This window comes from Aplidium turbinatum, chromosome 18, assembly GCF_918807975.1.
Source record: "Aplidium turbinatum chromosome 18, kaAplTurb1.1, whole genome shotgun sequence".
Classification (NCBI taxonomy): domain Eukaryota; kingdom Metazoa; phylum Chordata; class Ascidiacea; order Aplousobranchia; family Polyclinidae; genus Aplidium; species Aplidium turbinatum.
The window spans coordinates 7,529,841-7,554,145 of record NC_137489.1 but is presented as its reverse complement, the minus strand read 5'-3'; the positions used below and the strand labels follow the sequence as shown (position 1 = coordinate 7,554,145).

Genomic DNA, 24,305 nt, shown 5'->3' with positions numbered 1-24,305 from the left:
AATATGTTAAGAAGTCTTTTTATCAGAGTCGGCGTGTTGTTGCTGTCATCACATTATTTAGGTCGCGTTTTTACGGATTGCTTTATTAGATAGATCAAGCAGAATTGTTCTGCCACAATTACAGTGTTGTTTTGACACATTTTGGAATCAAAATAGCAATCACAAGTTGCACTGTTGTAATTTTAAAACACACAACAATACCACCAAAATATTATATGCTTAAGAGTATAAAAGTATCTGTTAAATAAAGCAAAATTATTGTTAACACATTCGATTGTCGAAGGTCCTTGAAAAAATGGTTACAAATACTCACATGGTTTCTACTTAGGTCTACACTCCTTTTGTTTCCATAGGTATGGCTTTACCAAATTTGGTAGGTAGTAAGAAATATTTTATGACCTTGCATAAGCCTAATAGGTTATTGGCATGTAGTCGATAAAATGAACACAATAAAGCTTGTGTTGACAGATGAGTGTTATGATAAGTACTTTACTCAGTTCCATATTTTTGATGGTAAGTTGAGCCTACAATACATAGTGATGTTCAATAATGATGATTTGTGCTCAGGAATGTAAGTTTCAGCTTCAGTTTTAGTTGTTATTTCTGCACTGTGGTGGTATTGTACAAATTAAGTTACTTTGCTTGTTATCTTATAACCTAGTAATCATTCTAAACTACCCCATAACTTTTATTGTTTCTTTTTGTTATCTGTTTCCCTGTTATCCATTTATTGTCACTGGTGTAATCATCACAAATAAAATCCACTGAACACAAATTGGCTTTTCGCTATGTTTGATCTCAGAAGTTATTGCTTTTCAGAGTTATGCAATATTACTTTTTTTTTTAGAAGCATTATCATGTATATATATGCTCTACAATGTAAAATTGGTGCAAACATGTAGCCGCACTGATCAATAATTGAAGTAGTACATGAGACAACGCTTACGGTACCATACCGGTATCTTTAAACAATCTTTCCTGTGTATTATTTCTTCAATGTATAATTTTGATTGTGTTGTTTGTTTCAGTGGACTGTTTCAAAGCTCTTCTCAGTACACTATTAGGGTACCTCATAATTCTCGGGGCAATTTTAGGTAAGTGCTTCTCTCACTACTGGTATGTCTTTGCCACAATTCTTTCTACTTCTTACACGTAAGAGACCTTGGAAAGATTGATGACGTAGTTTATTGAGATATCAAAAGTTTAACAGTCAGATAAATAGTCGAATAGTTTTACTTGTGAGAGAATAGATGAAATGCTTGAACTGACGTATGGTTTAACACTTCCAACACGTAAAGAAATCAAATTTTTGAACGACAAACGTCTTCGTCGATTTTAAAATAAATATACACTACTACTTGCAACAGCTAGGCTACTTTACAATTGGCAATAACTTCCATTTTTACAATCTATTCAATATCGGCTAGAATTGTGCAATCGTCTTCAATACAGTTTTCATTACAACGTCTAATCTCCATAATACACAACTCTAATAATAATTGTAATCAAATCACGCGGCTATTTATAGCAGATCTTTTGCTTTGACCAGAAGCTTCCAGAGACTAGGGTAATATTACATCACAAGAATTCATTTTTCTGGTTAACAAGTCAAAGAAGTTTCCAGAATCACACGTACACAAAACTTCTAAAAGCAGATTTTACAATAAAAAATTGCTTAACTAAAGGTTACTATCGGTCAGTAATCGTCGAAACACCACAACAGAATTACGCAATAAAATATCTCCCCTATTCAATTTCAAGAACATTAATGTAGCCTACCGCCCGAGCTACGCGTATTGATTGTGACAGTCTTCAAAAAATTGTATTGCATTCCAGTAAGTATAGTATTTTATCAACATATTCTTTTTGTTTGACTCACTGACTGGCTAAATTTATGAACATGTGTCCTTATTTTATTAGCTTAGTTTTGTCTGAGTGAAATAAATTGCTTGCTACATCTAAAGTAGGCAACATAGTGGTTTGCTGGTTTTGAGCATTTTTAGCAGATGATAGCCAGCTTGAACTTAAAGGTGCATGATCATTTTTCAGTGAAACTTCCACAAATTTATAAGGTAGTGACAGCCAAAAGCGCTCAAGGAGTAAGCTTTTCTTCCATGTTGTTGGAGCTCTGCGCAGTATCTGCAACACTCAGTTACAGCTATGCAAAAGGTTTTCCATTCAGGTAAGCTAGAATTTTTGGCAATGGAAACAAGTTTGTTTTCTAGTACGTACGTATAATTCTTTGTTAAACGTCTGAAAATAAGCCTGTAAAGAGTTTTCATCAGGTATTATTAAAATAAATATTATATGAGCCCCTGAGGGGGTGTCAGCAGCCTGTGATTGCATTATGAAAGATGACAAAAAAATGCTATTTGGCATCGTATAGGCAAAAAAATAGCAAGAAAATGGCTTCCTAACTCACTTCAACAGCCCTAACGAAAATTGTTGCTTTCTACTTGATTTTATTGAGACCTTATTAAGCTGCTGTAATAACAGATTTTGATTAGTAGGCTATCGCTATATAAAAAAATATTATATTTTCATGCAAACTTGTGCTTTATTATTCATTTTGTGCTGTAGTTTTGATGTTTCATATTTTCGAATGTATTTTGCAGTGCCTGGGGAGACACGTTCTTCATAGTGTTGCAAGACACAGTTCTTGGTTTTCTTATTCAGGTAAAGCTTTGGATATGACTAGCTACTGTGACAAGGCATCTGTAAACTACTTGGTGTGATCGGTTCTTCGTTAGTTAGTTGCTTGTCTCGTGACAGATCCTCTGATCTCTTCCATACATCCTTATTTTACATCAGTCAAGCCACATTGTCACGACAGTTGCTGCAACTCCGAGAGCAAATTTTAGATACAACTTTGGCTTGTGTTGTCTGAAATTAACATGCTGACCAGTTGATCGAAGATAATTTTTGTTTCAAATTTATCGATGTTTTGTTTTATAAGCATAGCAACTGTCGAGAGCTCTGTCACATGAATTAATGGTACGACGCTGATGGTGAGCTCAGACTCATGGGCGTACACGTGTCTATCGCTGTTAACTCTTGCAACACTCGACTGCTGAGAAAGGAAAAGTTTCATGTAGTTTTCATTGTCAAATGTACACGAACTACAGTTTTGATTAACATCTTTGTTCTTTTAATATTTAAGTGTTGCGATGAACCATCACTAATGGTCCTGTCTGAGTGTGCATGGAATCACATCTGGAACATTACATTTCAGGACGCGCAGCTCCGCTTTTGCGGCAACATTAGAAGGGTCAATGTGACAATTTTTTACTCTTCCTATAAACTTGCTTTCATCAAAATCATTAAATTACTGTAGGCTAATTTAAAAACCAACTTCACTACTCTTACTTGCTTGTGATAAGCCAAAAGTGGATGTATTTTACCATCCCCATGATTTAAAATTGAAAGTGGCTATTTTTCCACACTTAATGCCATGGTTACAATCAGGTGTTGCCAGAGTTATAATTAAAGTTAGGAAGGATTAAGGTAAGGGTTAAAATTAGGAATAAGATTAGGGTTTTAATCTTTGCCCAGGACTAAAAAAAATTTCCAAAATACAAGTTTTTGTTTTCAACAGCTTTAAACTAATCTCAAATTAGGGCAGAATTCCTTATCTGGCAACACTATTGAGGCTGTTATTACACTATATAGTGTAAGTATAGCCACAGCCTTTAAAATTCCCGAATCACACATTCTTTCATGCAATAATCGTCTGGTTAAACACTTTTCTCTCTAGTATTACAACGGCAAGATCCACCTCGGAGCTGCATTTGTCGTTGTATTTGCTGCTGTTTTGTTTCTTCTATTATGCGGAATCACTCCCATCGCCTTATTGGCAACATTGCAAGCGAGCACTTTTCCGACTGTGGCTGCATCAAAGGTACAGTACTTGAACGGTTATATTTCTTATTTTTGTTAGATGTTTTCCTCTGCACTTCACAAATGCAAAGCTCCACAACATAATTACGGTGCTCATTATTGCCATCTGACGGCAATATTTCAATAATTAAATGGGCACAAAGCGATGCAGTGGAACAGTTACTGCTTCATCTTCACTTCATCTAAATCTTTAACAATTGCTTGATCTGTGAATTTTTATGCTTGGACTTGGAGAGCTTAATCCTGGCAGTTTTGCAGACTTGTAGAGGTTTGAGCAAACGCGGCGACCAAGGTTGACAGCGTGAGTTTTGCATGTTGTTGCCTGTAAATTAAATTATTCCATTCATTAGGCACCATCATTATGGAGAGCTGTCTTTGAAATGCTTTGCTCAAGCGCACACCTTGAGAGTCGAACTCGCGTTGCTTCATTTTGTGGCATTACGAACAGATATTTTCCTAATTACCACGCAACTCAACTTTCAAGGCACCAAAGTAAAGTTCACAATAAAGGCAAGTTTTAAAAATTGAACGAGGATGTTCACCAGGCATTTAGTTAAATAACAAAATACGTTTTTCCTGTTCGTTCTTCTTTTGACAGTTTAGCTTAATTTGCACCAGAAGAACGTATCTTGTTGCTTAAGGCATGGTATTATAACTGAGAGCACCGACTTTATTTGAGAGCAAACTTTAGAACAAACCCGAACACGATACAACGCGAGTAGCCTATTACGCGAAGTTAGGCGTGTGTCTCTAGCCAATTGAGACGTGAAAAAATTTTCAGTAACATTTATTGTTTTATTATTGTTTACTTTCAGCCAAAACTTACACTAACGCAGAAATAGCTTTTTGCATTGGCTGTAAAATCTGCAAAAGTATGTTAAATTCAAAGCAATGCCTCAGACATTTTTAGATACATTGGAAATTCTTCAAAATAGAACCATCTGTTAGACATGACAATGTCTCTTTAGTTCAGAAAGTAAACTTTTATTTTTTTCTATCACAAGGCAATAGTGCTAAGTGGAATTAATACCAAGCGTATTCTTATCGGAAATTTTCTAAAGCGAAAATAACTTTGATGTGAAAAAACGTAGAAAAATTTTGTAACACATTTAAAATTTTAGGAATTAATTTCAACTTTTTATCGCGAAACTTATGCTTTAAAAAAAAAAAGTTATAAAATTTCCCCCTTGCGACACGACCAATATAACTGCATCCGTTGAACAATAGTAACAGCTACCTAGCCAGCAAAATCTGTCCGTTTTACATTGATTCAAAGTCTGCAGACTTTGAATCGATGTAAAATGAACAGATTTTGCCAGCTGGGTATTTACGCCGTGCTTGGCAATCAGCCTGCGAACATGCACAATGGAAATTTTCCCAGGGCCCATCTCATTGTTTCCCCTTGACCACTTAACCCTTGCCGGGTCCGATTCGTTTCTGGTGATGCCGGACAGTTCATCATCATCATTCAATGCCTACATCAGCTGATCCCAAAACTACGTTATTTTACGTGGATTTTATGTCATCTGTTGAGTTGACGTAAGAAAAAAAATCTTACAGAGATAAGTTGAGTTGCACAAGATCGAATCAAGCAAACGAAGCAATAGATGTGAAACATTAGCTAGAGACCTTGGAGCAATACGTAGCTTGCGTAGGCACTGCCTTGTTAGCAATGCAAACTCTTACCAGGAATTAAGTCGATTTATTTTGTATTGTTTTTATTTTCACACAAAATTATGTGTAAGCAACACGATTTTAACTGAGTTTAAGCTGGTTTACAATGTTTCCTTAATCAATCGCTCAGCTGCAAATAATGTTTGAGTTTCATCTGATGATCTTGATTAAGAAATTGCGCACTGTTAGACTGCTTCAATTTTTTCTCAACTTTTACCACAAAACGTAAGCGCGTGTATTCCTGACCACTTGGTAAATTCGGTCGAATATTGTCATATTTTATTGTTAAGAGCTATGTTTCAAAAGTCAATGGACCGTAAAAGCAGTCATCAAATGTGAGAAGAAATTAATAGTTTACGTCAAGAGTACCCGTCACCATTCTGTTTTTTTATTCCAATCAACAATATTAACTTGGAAACACCCAGTGACGTATTTTGATCCTTTCGTCGTGTGCGGTCCTGTCAGTGTCGTCACTTTCTGTCAAATGAAGTAATAAAATAAACCAAGCTTTCCCGTCTACCAAAATGACAGTTTGTGTTCATACCGTTGAGTAAATTTCAACGTTTTTTTGCGTCACTGCAACGTTAAAAACTACGATGTTTGACCAACATAGTAAAATTTTCAAACTGTTCGTGGTGTGGCCCTGCAAATTCCCAAAAACTACACGTCACTTTCTCACTCGCTTTTACTTATATTTCACATTATACATATCACTAGCACTATAACATGAAAAGAAGGTAATCTGTAGTTCTACAAGACGCCATAAATTAAAAAAACGTAGCTGTTTTACTTTTGTTACATAGATACGGTGCTCTGTAGAAAGACGAGATATTATTTTTCGTACCACGTTATGATGAGTTCAAACTTCGAAATGACAATGTTTTAAAATCCAGTGAAACGACAATGTTCTAAATTTCGTGCTATATCTGCGCCCGCATTACCGCCATTGGATGTGTAATATTAAAAATTAAGCTCTTGTTAACGTATAATTACGTTTGAAAACGGTGTGTTGTAATAAAATTGTTATTCTTTGTTTTCCTTTCCAAATTCTACAACTTTCTTTTTTCAAGACTTTTTCACTCAAACGGAAAAAATTGCTCACCTCACGCGTGTGTCAGGTTGGAAAATTGAAAACGTTTTTTTTTTTGCGGGGAAAATGCCGAATGTTGCAAAAAGCAAAACTCACTCGTGCGTGAACGTTGTTGTCAGAGAGGCGTGTTGTTGCAGCCGTAACCTAACTGTTCGCGACCCATCAGTTTAAGACGCCAAAGGCAACGCAAGCCTGTCATCCAGTTGTTTAACGAGCCCCATTCATTGCAGCTCTAGCGTAGATCCACCTATTGTCAGATGCCATCTGCTTTGAGAAACATTTTAGGTAATAGACGCGTGGGGTTGAAACATAGAACACGTTCAGCTCATGATTTTGGACGTTGCATCAACAAAAATAAAATCTGTTCCTAGGGCACGTCCCAACATGGCTTCTTCTTACACGGTACGCTTTCTTGTTGGATCTTGTTTTTATTTTCCAGTCAAAGATAACCGTTGGCCATGCCGCTAAGACTACGCTATAGCCTATATTCAACAACTTGTATCGCAACGATACATACACAAAGTTAGTTACAGAACTTATCGATATATATATATATTTATTTTTTTCTAACTAACAATGGCAGATTTAACTTAACTACTTTTAAGTAACATAATGACTTTTAACCCGCAGTGGGTTATCAGTAACAGCTAAAGCACAGACTTAGCCATATGCTATAAGAATTATATAAAATTGGGTGTTTTGCACACAGTAACATGATCATATCGTTGCTTCATAAGTGTCACAAGTATTGCATCATTTGCATGTCGCTCATTGTCAAATAAAACCTTTTATTTTCTTCAACTCGATTTGATCTTTAATATGTGTTGTCTTCAAACCAATGGCAGTGAAAACGACCCATACTAAGGTCGCGCTGTGCTTTACTTCCGCAAAACAAAGCAACTAAAAAGTAAAAAAGTTTATGAACATGTCTCAGTTTAAAACTATTTCTCAGTCGGACCAAAAAGTTGAAACAGATTTCTTTTTTTGTAAAATCAAAGGGCTCACGCCCAAAGTCACTTCACTCGAAATAGCCCAATTGTAACCCCTTGACGTAAGAATTACGTGCTTTTTGAGTTTTCGGTTTGAAGTCAATGAGTAATTTCCTTTGATGAAAAGTAATCCCAAAATTTGTGAAATGTAAAGTAATTGCAACTCGGGCATTTTCTCAAGTGTGAGCGGTAGACTTCAAACTCCTACAATCGAAAAAATGTTCACAAATTTACACCCAGGTTCATAAAGTGGTTTCTGGGCTGACCTGGAAACAATACAGACGCATTTGTTCCAGTAATAATCGATTGAGGATTTATGCGTAGTCATTACTGTAGGCTTGTGATAACTTGTCCATTATTAGGGTCACAAATTATTGAACGTCTAACCGCCCAATTTGGCTCATTTTCTACTAAATACTAGCTTACTCGCATTTTCTCATGTTCTTTTTTAGCAGGTTAACTCAATACTTATAATGATCTTAAAATAAAGTTCCCTAGGCCGTAGTATTATATGGCATTTTGTAAAACTTTAATGGACGGTGTGGTCGTTTTAATTTAGTTCAATTGGTAAGTTACAGCATTAAAGCCAGTCAAAAATAAAATCGAAACAATAGGGTAATACTGTTCTCACGTACACCTCAAATTTAGAGAAACTTACAATACGATTTCTTGTTTGTTAGTGCCAGACTCGGTCCGGCTTCAAATGCAAATAAGCATCCATGTTCCCGGTTGAGACTCTGGGAAATCCTTGTGTCAGCAAAAAAATATACTTCACCAATATTATATCCTGGTAGAAAGAGGATATTTTTTACATCGTATTTATTTGGGTGTCTCCCAACAAGTCCTTCATAAAAAAAAGTTGTTTTTTTTAATGCATTGCCCATTTTTTATGCGCATTGCCCTGGTGCGTGGAACGTCAGTGCAGCAATAAAACAATTTATACTATGGCTAGAGCTCGACCGATATCACTTTTTGAAGCCGATACCGATATTTATGAAATTTTTAGGCCGATACCGATATATATCGGCCGATATATATCAGCTACGAAAAGTTTGTTACCAACAAAGTTATTGAGTAACAAACCAGTCCAAGAAAATTTATGCATTAGATTAGTTGCTGTAATGGAAAAATCATTCTTAACACTAATCACAAAAAAACACCGAACAAAAAAGAAACAACCCAGGCCTCGAAATTCGTTTTTGCTGACGGCGGACAAACGTGTCCGGTCGGAATTCTTCGCCATTTAAGAGGTATGGCTACGGTTTGTAAGGCTTTTTAAAATTTCAGCGAAGGCTTTCATCAGACCAACGAGGTGCGCTTGGAGAGTCAAAGCGCCGTGTAGCTGCAATACGCTGCATAACTGATTAACTTCCACCGAACGAGGTCGTGTGGCTTCTTGCGTCACAATGCTCTGGGCACGGATCGGAAAACTTCTACAATGACGCTACCATTTTCTTCTGTGCAAAGTTTCACTAGGATTTTTTCTTTGGGTTTATTGTCATATGAGCATATGTCATATGAGCAAAAGTTAATTTTCCGTGGGCCTTTTCTTTCTTACTGTAATACCAAAACTTGACAAATTTTGCTGCATCTTGCTGTGATAGCCTACTCGTATGATCTAATTTTGTAACAACAAATCTTGCCTTATCAATATCACTCGGAGATCAAAGCCAAACATTGTGACGTAAGACTTGAAATAAGTTGCGCGTGGTTAGTGTAGAAGTACACCGGTACTCCCATCGATTCTTAGCGAACAGTTCACCTTTGTTGCGCTGATGCAATGTCACCAATCGTTGAAGCAACGAAAAAATCGAACGTTTTCCTGCTTGAATGGAAGTTGAGGGATACAGTATTAACATTTTCTAGATGCGCGCACTAGAATGGGCGAGAAATCACATTCTTGCAACAATTGTTCGTGCTATGCAAGCACGATTGAGCAACTTGTGTTTCTTCTAAAGGCATGTATGGCTGGTTTTGAGTTTGCTTTTGCTGGCCGATGTTTATCGGCAAAAAATAGCCGATACAATATATCGGCTACACCTGATATCGGCCGATATATATCGGCTGACCGATATATCGGTCGAGCTCTAACTATGGCCTATATTTCCGCTTTTACTTGCTTAATTATTCAGTAAACTTGGCAAGCATTGCTAGAAAAATAAATAAACATGATGAAGAGGCAAACCTCTCTGTACTCCATTCAAAAAGAACTCACCCAAAGAAGAAGGGTGTTTTTAAAACTTTGCCCAAATAATTTTCACTGTGTTTAAACATCGGTGTCTACTCTTAAGAGTGACTTTAATCCAGAAAAGATGACGTTTTTTTCGAGATTAAAAATGGTTGTTTATGTTGTAATTTCCACATCAAACACAAGTCGATCACGTCACTCAAAATGTCGTCCACAAACTCACAGGAGAAAATGAAGAAATCCATTTCTCGACGTCTTTAGCTTTTTAATCTGGATTTGACTAATGTACAATACTATGGTGTTTTAGCGATGTTTTAGCTTGCTTATCACGTCCTGCTAAAGCTGCCTGTTTTTACAGTCGATATTAAAGTGCTTTTGCGCATAAACGAATAAACCGTCGCTGGAGCTCGATTTTGTTTGCTTTAAATATCGATGGCTGCTGAAACCTTGAAGGAACTGATAAGATTGAAAGTCTAAAACATTCCCTTGTGATTGATTTTGTCAACATTGTGAGCTGTGGTTGAAGGCATTATTTAAGAATGCTTTGAAAAAATATCAACTATTTGTGCAAACATCCAGTACTAACGATTAAGATCGATTTTTTTTTCAAAGGAAACCTCTTGAGCTTGGTAGGCCAATTGTAACCTCATTTTTTATCTAGTATAGTAACGGCTTCAAATATCACTACAGCATTGTAAAACAACATTATAGAAAGTTTTGCTTCAGAGAATGACCAACAAACTGGATTTTTTATTTCCTAGCTCAAAACAAACCTAAACTTTACACTTCCGTTTTTCATGGCCTATTGGCTGTGATAAGTAATAGGATTAAAGCCACAGTGGCGCCACAGCCTTTTTGCTTAGGCGTGGGCCACGAATAAGTGCGAGGCTACGGGAGCCATCATACAGCGCTCAATCGCAATGCAGATCTGAGTAGTATTTTTAAGTAATAGCGTGGAAAACGTTTAGTTTGTTCTGCTGAGTGGCCCCAAGGACTTGGTGGCGCCCAAACTTACGTACAAATCATGAGAATATTCCCCAAGCATAAACTGCTGCTCTTGTGCATAATAATAAATAAGATACTATAGTGATTGTCCAGTAACCAACCTGGAAAAATAGATCTTTTATTCAATTGTTCTTTTCAAAATCATCGCTTATTAAAATTGTAGTTGACCCAAGCTTGGATTAATCACACAAACGGAAACACAGGGCAGCTCTCCGCAATCACTATTTTTCTCACATTTGCTGGTTCCTCAAGCCGCATCTTCACTTCTATCCAGGAGACGGGCGACGACTTGGTTATTCTCAATTATGTTGTAGCAACATTTTGCAACGCTGTTTTAGTTGCTCAGGTGAAAGAGACTGTCAAAAATAAGGTTTTGTCTAAAAAATTTTATAAACAATTTTTGACAGTAAAATTTGCTTCTATAATTGTCGTAAAACAAAGTTAAAGCTCTACTGCATAATAATGTATATAAACACTATAACCCCTAAAAACTTTTATATTAGGCCTATGCCTATTGTAAGAATGAGAGGGTGTTTTGTCTTGGCACTCAATAACAAGGAGGTACAAAAACTGGATTCTCATTCACTCGGTTCAAATCTCTAGCCACCTGACATGTTGCTTATCACTTTTATCATTGTTGTTCCAACATAATGTGGCATCTTCAAGGAGAGTGTGCGGGAACCAACATGTGGTTGGCCGAAAAAAATTATGTAGGCTATGAAAAAAATTAAGGAAAAAAAATTGGCCATCCACTTAATGTTTTGATCTGAGGGTTGCTATTGCTGATATGACGCTGATGGTATTTACAGTGGCTTTTATTTCAGGTCGCTTGGTATTGGGAGGTTGATATTCAAACAAAAAAGGATTGACTTATTTATCATGTCAATGTTCAGCATGCCCAATTCTAACTTCTTTCTCAAATTGCCATCTGCTTTTCCAAGTAGAACTCTTCAACATTGGTTTTGCAAGGACTGACAGAATGTTATAATATTTCCACTGTAATCTGGGGCTGCAACCGGTGTCCTCGTCCGATGTCTACTTTTTGTTTCAAGGAATTTTCTTACAAGTTTTCTTTTTTCAAGTTAACAACTAGCTTATGGTGCCACAGCGACAGTCCTGCAAGGCGCAAGCCAACGAGGTGTGGATAGGCATCTATTCGATACAAAGTTGCTTTGAAACGATTTGAAAAGGACCGTTTTTGCTTTCTGAACATAGCTCTATACTTCATTCCATGCAGTTCTGTGTTAAAGTTTTTATGTTTGTTTCGTTTTTTTAAAGTGGAATGTTGATTTATCGCTCGATTTCGTTTATATTTGCTGTTCTCGCCTCGCCCTTGGAATATTGCAATGTGGACTGCAACATTTTTTTTACAATTGCTTAACTTTGCTTTAAACTGCGTTTGATTGGTGGATGACGGATCTTGCGATGACGTGTGTGCATTGAACGTCGTTGGAGTTGAGTCTTTCTTTTGGCCTCCTAATTAAGCGTAGCGCTAAAGAGCCACATCGAAAAAAAGTTAACTTTGCGCGAGAAAAAAAAAGAGCCACATCTCTTGCCAATCTAGTATATTGCGTATCTTATGCTCTCATTATGCAAGATAATTTTGGACACCATTTTATATCATTGTGGTCGGAGGAAATTTTCAATAAGTAAACGAATACATTTAAAAAACGTCGGTGTTACATGACTTGTTGTATTGTAGGAGAAACTGTGTTTCAATAAATCAACTCACGTCAATTTCTCTGGTTGGGACATGGAACACGACATTTAATAAACTCAGTTTATAATGAAACTCTCCTATTTTCAATACTGATCAAAGGCAAACGAAACCAAGGAAGACCAGCACGAATTTCTATGCGAAGAATTTATTCCCCTTACGAAACATAGTCCAGAAGAACGACGAGAATTAGCTGAAAATCGCTAATAATAGAGACTTTTTATTGATGTTATTTTGCACCCAATGGCGTAAAATAACATTGTTAGAATTTATCCATGGAAAAGTAAATGTTATATTGAAATCTTTTCATTCGGGATCACTCTGAAAAATTCAGTGCTGAAAATGCATTTGAGAGTGGTTTGTAACTAGAAAAAATTGGAAACTACTGTTTTAGACAAAATCAGTCTTACTGATAGATGAAACTTTTAAAATGTAGCTACCACCTTATTTAAGATCTTGCAGCAACATAGCGCAAAATTGCTTGTTTCATTTTCATGTTGCACCACAAACAATGTAAACTCACCAGACACCGCACTGTGACCACATATTTTAATTATTATAGATGTAGATATTTTTTATTTGCTCTGGTCGGAGCGTCATTGCTTGCTTGTTTTATTAAGTATTTACCACGTGCTTTTGTCGCCATTCCTTAACGGTATAGTTGAAAAACCGCAATACCTTAAACCGGCCAATGTCACAAATTTCTATTTTCCTATTGAAAGGTCAAAGTAAAAGTGGAATCGCATAATGTTGCTGTGTCATCAGCTAGAAAACTGGTTAGTTTATGGTCAATTACATTTTAGATGGTTTTCACCACATAAGTTAATTAAGCGTGTAATTGTCCCTACCCTGTAAGCTTTAAACAAAAAATGCCTGTTCGTTAATGTAAATAAACACAAAAACGACCACTCAGGAGCGTGTGAATTTTAAGCAAAGAAAGAAATGGTTAAGCCAGTAGCAAGTTATCTTGTGCAGCGTCAAATACTCAATGCAGATAGAGAGAATTTTTTATTGTGAGCAATCTATTTTTAAGAATTAAAAATAGAAATGAATCCTGCGAGATATTGTAACCAACAAAGTGAGTTTAGTGTGCTGGCTGGTCATATGACGTCTAACACTTCTTGCCAAATTTGCGATTATTGTGCTTGAACAGGATATCTGCTTAAAAACGCAACTATTTTTTTATTTTTACCTCTCAAAGATCTCCGCCAAGGCCTTTTCTCTTATCAGAGCATGTTTGTTGAACGAAACAGCAATCATTTGTGATTTATCAACAAAGAAATGTAGATGCATTGTAAAAACAGAATTTGAAAGGTTGTTTCCACTGGGTGATGCTCTCCCACGTGACGCTGAGAGTACGTGGTTTGCTTGCCAGAAAAATCTGCGTTCATTTTTTTTCAATTTACCTTGTTAAACAAAAGAAGTGATTTAAAGAGGATATTTCCGAAAGTTTTTCTTCATAAAAGAGCCGAATAATGGCAAGTGCGACAAAGCAAAGAAAGTGTGATTTGGTTTCACGTCTTCTGCTACTGAAGACCTCAACCAATTGTCCATTCAAACCTACTGTCTATTGTAAGCGAATAAATCTTATCTCTGGTGTCTTTCCTTTTGTTCAGATACTCGTAAAACGCTCTTGGCATTGTGCGATGTTCTTTTATATCTAGAAGACAGTGCAGTCAATGGAATCTCTTGCACAATACAAAATCCCAGGCTGTCACAACAGACTTGATGGGAGAATGAACGGCTTGATTTTGATAGACGTGAACACTTGATAGACTGACATGCGATCAAATTGTCCCAAGATCAAATCTTTGCGACGTTTTGAAATCAACAGCACCTTCCAGCACAGGCAAACGTTCTCCTGAAATAAAGGCCTCAACATAATTATACAAAGATGCAGTATATAGGCTACGTGCTTGTAAGGCTGAACTTTCTAATATGCAAACAGTGAAAAGGTCAAATTGCTATTTGCCTAATTTTCGCTGATAAATGTGTCCGTGTCCCACAGTAGTTAGGCATCATTAAAATTGATCAGAATGCGAGTGTAGTGCCACTGAACAGACCGCAGACTATGTCATTAACCACTGTCTAACCCACCGGCCTCCAAACGGTGCGCATGGTCTGAGGATACTGGACGACGAGACTGCTGAGTGGCTGATGATTTCCTGTCCTCTAATCTAGCCTGGAAAGATCTGCTCATACGCCGATAATTCAAATTGCGGGTTTTGTTGCTAAATTCCGGTGCAAAAGTTTAGGCTGACGGTTAACTCTTGAATATAAGCTACCACTTTCACACACTGCTGCATTTTTTTAACAAATCACTGATGGGTTTTAAGTTTTTCTGTGGATTTCTTTATGAAATATTAGTTGTTACCGCAGAACAACCTAAAGCGTTGTCCCTGAAACTATCTCATCCAAGCTGATTTTTCAAACAAAAATTAATTAGCTGAACATTTGTTTTAAGATTTCAATGTTGAATTCACATCTTATTTGTGGCCAAAAGTTAATCGAATGAGTATTTAACAAGACGAGTTTAGACTTTCCAGATAGACACTTTTAAAGCTTGCAAAAAAAAAACATTTTTAAATTATAAATCCAAAAAAAAGCAATGTCAAAATTGTACATTCGTAACTTCATTATGCTATGGATTTTTTCGTTTCTTTAATGATTGCGAATAAAATAAAACAACTTTAATTAACGAAATTTTTCTCAGCTGGTAGGCAGAGAAGATTTACCTCAGCTCTTGCAACACAACGAGAAATAACTCTGAACCTTCACAGCGGGAGACTTTTATGAAAAAACTTAAAAGGTCCCCTCGGACTCGGAGACAAACATCTGTAAGGCCAAAACAGCAGGAGGTGTTCTTTGCAAATCTCATCACATTCGCCTGCAAGTCTACAAGAGAAAAAAACACAATTCAACTTTATGCAATAAGCTTAAAAACGAAATACTCAAAGCATAAAACAGTCTGTTTTCGCTGTCATCAATGTTTTTCTTCTTTTTGTGTAACAGACTATATGAAAATTAACTGGGTGACTCAAACCTTGTTTATAGGATGTCAAGCAAAATTTTCAAATTGGTTATTTTACACCTTTTGCAAAACCATTTGCCTTATTATTGAGTTTGGTTTTATCATTGATGAAAACTTGTGACGGATTTCATTACCTGATTGTATTGTTCTTTTTTGAATGACGCGGTCTAATACTACTCGCATCCGTGATTTCAATTCTTCTAATGAATCTTTCTCCATCCGCTCCGGTTGCTGGACAAGCTTATGTTATTTTTGTATCTTTAACGTCAACAAACAAAAATAAAACCTTAAACTTGGATTTTTTCGGCAATGATTTTGTCCAACAGCCGTACGATAGACTTTGGTTTCTTTACAGCTGGCTTCGTGGATCCTTTGACAATACCTCCGTGGTTGGACGTCACAGAAAGCAACCTAGTTTTTTAAGAGTCATTCAAATGGATTTGAATTACAATGAAGACCTCAAGCAGCGCACAGATGATGAATCAAGATTGTTTGATATAATTTTTCAAGACAAAATGATTGTTGACTGTCTTAGTAATGGCTTAATTACAACCGTTTTAACGAAAAAAACGTTATAAGTTTTTATTGAAAATCAGAAGGGAGTTCTTTAGAAATCTTGTGTCCGTAACTGATATTTTATCAATATACAGTTAGTGTCATAACAAGTTACTTAAAAAGCGTTGGTTCAATGGTTGGGCAGCTGCCATCTAATCTATCCTTCTATGTCTTGGCTATTTGCAAGACAGATCTTTTATTAAATTTTCTGCAATCTTATCATTCGCTTTTGTATAATAGGCCTAATTTTTTTGGGCAAGTTTAAGCCCTTTTCGTTAAGTTTAAATTCTTAAAAGCTTTCGAAAAAAAGATTCACATTTAGAACTTGTTTGGTCTAACTTGTGGCTTGTTGTAGGCTACATGTGATTAATTCATTAAAATGAAAACATTTATTTACATTTTTTGCGAAATAAACATTCCCGTTTCTTTGGTTTACGTCCAGCCATGGTCCAGCTTTTCTTGTTCATAAAAGATCATTCGTTGATTGTGTTGATAAGACATTGATTCAAAAAACGTTCGCATTTTGTCACAAAATTTGAGGAGCAAATTTCAAAGTACATTTCTCTACAATTCAATAATTGTTGAGTGCCATTTTTGCAGTTTGCTGTGTAACATACCCTTCAGATGATGATGGATCAAACATCTCCGCTTAAGTAAATACCGTGTTCATTGGCATCACAAGACAGGTTGAGAAATACTTCTCTGCTTTTAATCGATTTCGCTTCAGCTTTTGCACACATTCAACATTTACCATGGTAGATTTCAGTTTGCTTGAATAATATCTGCAACCTCGATTTCAGAGTTTCCAAACCTAATTTGAAAATTGAAGATGATCAGAAAAATTTAAACTCTCTTTTGTAAGAAAATACTTTGGCAAATTGCGGCCAATTGATCGATCGGTCATTTTTGTTTTGCATGAGGATTATTAATTCAAATAAATTTTTTATCGATGCGTTGCGTCTTGAAGTGCGTGTGGCCACACTCCCAATTGTTCAAACGTACGTTCTCCTTTAACAGTGCCGTATTGCAATCATTCAAAGGACTTTTCAATCACATGAGCCGCGAAAAGCAAACTCAGTTGAAAGAGAAAATAGCCAAGATTAACCTATTCATTTAAGAAATCTCAAAAGCCTTAATCTTACTGTTTGATTTCTCACATAAGTCAAAGTAATTGTTTATTTTTGCAAATTGGAATTTCTCACCTGTGCAAGTGGCTGCGATGGTATTGAATAAAAGAAATCATTGAAATGATAATTAAATATTTTGTTGCTTAAACATGAGCAAAACTTTTGCCTCGGTAAATTTTTCTATATCGCATATCACAATGAGCCCATCAACGAAGTATACTTGACATTTCACATCAAGATATCACTGCTGTTATTTCCAATTCTCAACCGACAAAGCAGTTGTGCCATCATCATCAACGCAAAACACAGTGTTGTCCTACTTTTGTCGCAATGTTGAAATTTTTAATATTAACTGTGATGGGCTACAAGTCAGAATGTTTCTTTATTGACGATTTGTGAGAATAAAATATTTATTGCCTCATTCGTCTCTTTCATCCAATCTTAAAATTTTATGACATTAAACATTGTTTATAGCACTGGCGCATGTGATGCTGGGTAGCACATTAAAGCACCCAAGATAGCAAATGTACTGAAAGGCATGCCAAGTAGTAGCCTGAAAAAGCAAATGTACTGAAAAAAAAAAGATTAAAAAGGACTGCATGGAATTGATATTTATACCGTCATTTGCTGACAAATTTTACAAGCTTTGTAAAAAGTCCTTTTGCTAATGACTGAATTACAAACATAAAGCTAAAACATTAAAAATGAATATTTGAATTAAGTATTATCATGAATTACGAATATGGCTAGCCTGCCATTAAAATTATTTATTATTGCTTGGACTATCATTGATCAAAAAAACAAGTTAAACTACTACATTTTACTTTCGTTGAAAAGACAAGAAAACCTTCTTAGCTATTTGGGTAGCCTGTATGATAAAATAAATGAACAAGAATCTGGATACCAACATTATTTTGATCCTTTGGTTTGGTTTTTGCTTGACCTCAAGATGTTTCAGCAAATATTGCTTCAGTGAGCAAATATATTCATCAGCAGCTGCTGAGGTGAAGAAAAGGTCGCTCAGCAAATGCCACACCATTCTGATTGATGTTATTTGTTGAGATTATAACACCGTAGGTAATCTAAAATTTAAAAAAAATTAGTCACTGACAGAAGTAGCGGTGCCTTGTTTAAAAAATGTAAAATTTTACGTGTTTCAATATGAAATTAAGAACAGACTAGATTTTTTGAGTTTAAAAATTTCTAATCAGACAATCTGTCTTGCAAAATCATAAAATGTCAATATTTAATAAACATAACTTACGGTATTCCAGGCTTCATGGCACATTTTATGTAAAAAAACACGGATAGATTGTTTTGACACCAATGCAAAGTATAACCTACAGTCTTTGATTGTATTAATTTTCATTTAAAAAAAGCTTACCTTTCCCACTTCCAAAGATGACATTGAAAGTGTTTTCAAAACATCATCTCTCGCTCTAATGAGAGTAAAATTAAAAACCTTCTCCAGGAGAAGTTGTCATTTTTACTTTAACCATTCAACGTCAAGCAGAGTTGAAACGATGCAAACGTTTGGTAGTAGGCTAGGACCTTTTCATAATTTTGTCACACCAACTTCTTTCTACTCTATGTTGATTCAACATGTTCCAATGTTAAATACATGTTGCAAAACCAGAACGTTTTATCAAACTTCCTCTTGCAAACAAAATCCGTAGAATCCTTTCCAGACAACAAAAGTTGCCATTTTTGTTGGATTGGCTTTCATTGGTTTTCTCAGCCAATCGCAACATGACACATTTCCTCACTGATAAAAGATGCCTTTTTAGCCTACATCACTCATGATTATGGTAAAGTCCAAAACGGGATAAAGGCAAGAAACGGTTTTGTAACCTGGGTTAATTTTAAGAACTTTAAAACTTACTTTGGTTGTAAACTTATCTTTCAAAAAAAGCATTAAATGTTTAACTACAGTGTGATAAAGCAAAATATGTAATACAGCATTCCAAAAACATGGTCAATTTTGACATAATAAATATAGACCTACAGCAACGATGTTTTTAAGATGAGAATTCTTCCGTTACCGTGTGCTCGTATGAGAACGAATTCGACTCATTGGTCTTAGTCGACGGACATTAGCCATAAAGTATTGTGGCCTGCTATGTTGGTTAGTGGAAGTCTCGTGGAGTAAGACAATCATGAGACATCTTTAGATGGACAAAAAATGTTTATGAACAAATTGTGTTTTGGCATTTTCTTAAAAATGCAGCATTTTAATCGCTCGAATCTACATGAAAAATTACTGTGACACCAAAATTAATCAACTTTTTATCGCTTAATGCTTTTTTGAAGCTAAACAAAAATCGTTTTCAAAAAGATAAAAAAAATGATTTCGGTCGCAAGCGAAACAGAAAGTAAAACGGTTGCCCATCTATTTCAACGTTTGCATGCTTTGTTTTTGTGGGACTTCCCTTCAATAAATCGTAAAAATAGATGAATTGTCAAAAAAAGAGATGGAATTTCAAGAATAAATCTTTTCTTCGTTTGAATTATTTCATGGTTTGCAACACAGAGACAGTTGATTGAAAAAAAATATCTACCAGTAGCTCAGAAGGGTGTTTTTAGCCTCTTTAGATGCTGCTAACCTCTCACACATTCTCCCACTTGACGATTATAGAAGAGCTTTCCGATTCTAATGATCAATCGTGTCTCTACCGCCCTGGACCAACAAGGCATGTGTGCATTGCACAAGAATTGTGCGCTAAATTACACAAAGCCGCGCGGCGTTTTAATGAGCAATGTGTTTTTTGATAGACCGATAGCTTAATAATCAACCTAACCTGTCCCTTGTTTGCCTGGATCAATTTAGTCCATCTCATTCCTGTCTGAAGCCTGTTTCTGAACCGTCTTCTTGCGTATTTACTTATCATGTTTAAATGTTGAGTCACGTAATAGAGGGCTTTGCATATTTGTGTGCCTGTATCTTTTTGAAATCATCACACGCAGTGTAGAAGAATATAAACAACACATTTTTTCGGAAGACAACGAACTAAATAAGAACAAGAAAATGCTATTTCGTCTAGATATGCAAAATATTGGATTATTTTTACTACATGTAAGCTAATCTTCCAATACTTTGCGCGAGCTATCTATTACAATAAAAGGTCAAACTATGCAAATGCGTTAATGTAGGCCTAATAGATACCCAAATACGTATATCGTGGTATATTTCCACTTTCAAACGTTGCTAATATAATTTTTAAAACGTCCTAATTAAGCGAAATGGCCTTCCGAAGAGCCAAGTGGTGAGATCTTTACTACGGCGCTCTCAAAGGCACCTGGTGGACTCCTCTAAAGAGCCTGTGTTTTTGGCAGAACACTTGATGGTATGTTTGAAGGTGAAACACGAAGATTAGCTTTCTTGCCTTCTACGACACTTTATCTAAATCTTCAATGACTCTATGTAAGCCTGGATCACACATTTAACGGAAGGTTTTCAAATCCAATCACTTACCAACACCCTTTTGAATAAATAGAATAAACATTTGATTACATCTCTGTTTTTTCTTGAACACAAACACTGCTGTGTGAACTCTTCAGTATGCATTTTTACTGGAACTAAAGAAATCTTGCTTAGAGTATTTTCTCAAGTCTGTTTTTAATTTCAAAAACATGTTTCAAAACAGTGATTTGAAAAAACATGCAAATTTATCTGACAAAATATTTATTTAATCTGGCTTGATATAAAATGGGAAATAAAAATGCTGCTGCAATTATCAGAGCAGTTGTTAATGCCCTTCAGAAGATTGTAGTTGTATCAGGACAAGTATATAGTTTATAGTGTAAGCTTACTGAGCCGCAAAGCCGTAATTGGCAATTGGAATTAATGCAAATAGTGCTTGAAATATGACACGTTCAGTCACATACTTTATAAGTTTGCAATTTTGCAACAAATTACGTTTCAAATTTTGTTCACTTCTCAGCGAAGTGATGGAAAAATGCTTGTTAAAAAATTACATTTCTTGTTGATATTTTATCCCTCATGAATGATTCATTTTTTTCTGGAGTTTAAATTAAATTTTTTATAAAGCTATCTCCTGGATTAGACGTAATAGCATCCTTAGCACGTGCTTTGAAATAATTTGTTGTAATTATATGAATTATGTTCTTTTCGAATGATACATGTTCTTTGATGAAACAGCCCGTAAACCCATTTCTTTAATATTTTATCAAATTTATTTTGTGCCGTTTCACTGGAAGAGTCAGTGCCGGATTAAGGGGGGGGGGGGGGGCGGACTGGGCTGAAGCCCAGGGCCCCCACTTTTGGGGCCTCCACCTCAAAGAAAAAAATCTACTAATTGTTTTATAGTTGCACAGCTGGAGATTACTGCTTTAATTAGTATCTCAAACAAGCAAGGGCGGCTCACCCGTAGGCTATGTGCTGCGGTGCTGCAGCACCCCTGCCCAGCCTCAGTTATTCAATTTTTCTTCGTTTTTTTAACAAAAAACATATTTATTTGATACTTTCATATTCGAAAATGGTAGGCCTAAGGATTACGGGTCAAAGTTATGATAATGCTGCCAATATGAGTGGCAAGTATAACGGTCTTCAAGCTCTTCTGCGCGAGAAATGTAGGCCTAGTGTAGCTCATTATGTCTCTTGCACACCACATTCATTAATTTAATCGGTAGCCTAAATGTCCTGTAGAAACATGCCGTTCTGCCGCTGAGCTTTTTGAATTGTTGCAAAGCCTTTATTCATGGCTCGTCTCGTCTACTCATCGTTGGCAAGTCCATCGAAAATTCCTAGATGGTTTGCCTGTTTTGAAGACATTATCTGATACAAGATGGTCAGTTACAGGTGCGGATTTATGGGGGGGGCCCGGGCCCTCCCGAAATTTTGTGAAAAATTGTATGTTTTCGCATCAAATGGTTTAATATGCTTCTAAACAGCTGATATTAGTCGCTCGGCATCACAATTGATGAAAATGGTTGTTTTAATGTCTATTTTCTAGCATATCGTATATGTCGTAGTATCATATTGTTCATATCTGTTTAGCTTTTTTTTTCTTTTTAATTGATTTTCAAATTTTCTGGACCCCCCCCCGAAAAAAACTCTTAGATTCGCGCTTGGTCAGTTAGATATGATGCAGTTCTTCTTCTATCGAGTCTTCTAAAGTTCGTTGATAGCCTACACCACAGATTGAAACATTCTTCCGCAACGGAGTTATACACTGATAGGTCCCACCTACTGCACCGGGTGGCAAGCCGAGGGCAAACAAGAAGGTGATCCGCTACATAGGCGTAGCCAGGGGGGCGAAAGGGGACATGCCCCCCCCAAATTTTCCAAGTTTGGATTCCGAAGTTGAGCCCTTTGTTGAAAATATAATAAAGTTTGTATAAATTTATATCGTTTTCCAAGACATCTGGCTATTAACACCCCCAAGGACTTGTTTTAAAAACACAGAAAGACACCAATAAATTTCGTAAATCGCGCAAAATTTACGCGATTTACGTTTCTTTGAACTAATTTGTGGAAGCAATTTCAGAATGGCTTACTCTGTTGGGTTTTTGTGTAGCTGAGTTTTTACTGTTCTCTAATTTAGCTGCAGTTTTTGCCCGTTCGTGTGTAAAAGCTATCTTTAATAAGTTAATAGCTGTTTATCTGCTAATAAATTTCATACAAATATTACCCTAAAAGTGTTTTCAGAAAGCGCTATAATCCATTATTTGAGTGTAATTTTTCAAAAATTTTCCGGGGGAGCATGCCCTCGGACCCTCCTAAAATACGCGTGCCTTCGGCACGCTCTAACCCCCCCTACCACTTTTATTGCTTTAACCCACCAGGATACGCCACTGCACATCAAGTGGCGATGGCTTTAAATCAGACACTTTGTTGTTCTCTTCAATTCATCAAATATTTGGCCCCCCCAAAATTTTTTTCTGGCTGCGCCACTGGTCCGCTCTTTGGGACTCGGTGCCACAGATACATGCAACTGGGCCCGTGTCGTAGCCCCGCTCCACCATTAATTTTAGCGAAAAATGTTACTTGATAAGGGCCCCCACTTTCAGCTCAGCCCAGGGCCCCATAAACCCTTAATCCGGCCCTGGGAAGAGTCATTGGACCGAAATACAATTTGTTTATCCTGGATTTCAGACATTGCTTTTTTATTTTGAAAATGTGTCTTGCATTTTCAATAAAAGAACAAACACTTTCCTTTATTCTTGTCCAAGCTTGGGTGTATAGTATAATAACTTACTCTGATGTCGGCCTATACGCTCCAACGAAAAGAAGAAGAAACGATGAGAGATGTTCACAATAAGGAGGAGCTTTTTAGAGGAAGGTATCAATGTTTTCACGGATCACATTACATGAACTTCAGCTTGACACAATCCGATGAGTTGGCCTGCTTTTGGGTTTTACCCTTTTAAGGTTACGTAGTTAAATTCAATTTTTCTAAGCGTGTGCAGCTGTAACAAATTGTTGCGTGTTGTTTTTGAAGCGGAAGTCTATACTGCTACTGCTACTACCACTGTCTTCTACTGCTACTGTATCTAAGAGCGGGCTTTGTAACATTGTAAATTTCATACATTTTTTATGCATTTTCTTTTTTTTTTTCTTTAATTTAAAACAAAAAATTTATACCTATTGCAAATTGTTGTTAAGCAACTTCAAAAAGCTTCATCAAAATTTGAAACAAAATTCGATTGTGTTTTTAAAATCAAAACATTTCACTGCGTACTGTCAATAAACCGACAAAAATTATTTAAAGCAGTTGCTCAACAGCCTAACAATTTTACTATGCTGTGCTCAAAATATTCAGAGACAAGAAGTCGCTTTCTTACCAAGTTATCCCTAATTCTCACCCCACACAGTTTTACTGGGTTAAATTATTATCTCTCCGAGGATGCGCAACAGACTTTTGTCAAAGCTCCAAGCTTGCCGTCAATGCATGATACTTTCAACGTAAATTCAACAATGCGTAACGTTATGTTTTCATCGAATTTTGTTGAAACACGAAAAACAGCAAGTTGGGGTCATAGCCTTTTGACTTAACTAATAAACTGGTATAT

The 24,305-nt window shown here is 36.2% G+C and overlaps 1 protein-coding gene across 3 annotated transcripts; it reads left to right on the top strand.

The window, feature by feature from the left end:
• Nucleotides 1-357: 357 nt before the first annotated feature.
• Nucleotides 358-17,684, top strand: LOC145787416 (mannose-P-dolichol utilization defect 1 protein-like). 3 transcript variants are annotated; one of them, XM_082599156.1, is made up of 7 exons: nt 358-513; nt 1,029-1,094; nt 2,050-2,182; nt 2,616-2,676; nt 3,755-3,898; nt 11,007-11,189; nt 11,668-13,423. In XM_082599156.1, exons 1-7 carry the CDS (start codon nt 441-443, stop codon nt 11,710-11,712), a joined length of 705 nt encoding a protein of 234 aa, XP_082455282.1. In that variant the 5' UTR covers nt 358-440; the 3' UTR covers nt 11,713-13,423. The 3 variants fall into 3 exon arrangements, with proteins under 3 accessions (XP_082455282.1, XP_082455285.1, XP_082455283.1); XM_082599159.1 differs by lacking the exons at nt 11,007-11,189; nt 11,668-13,423 and adding an exon at nt 15,947-17,684; XM_082599157.1 differs by lacking the exon at nt 11,007-11,189.
• The last annotated feature ends 6,621 nt before the right edge of the window (nt 17,685-24,305 follow it).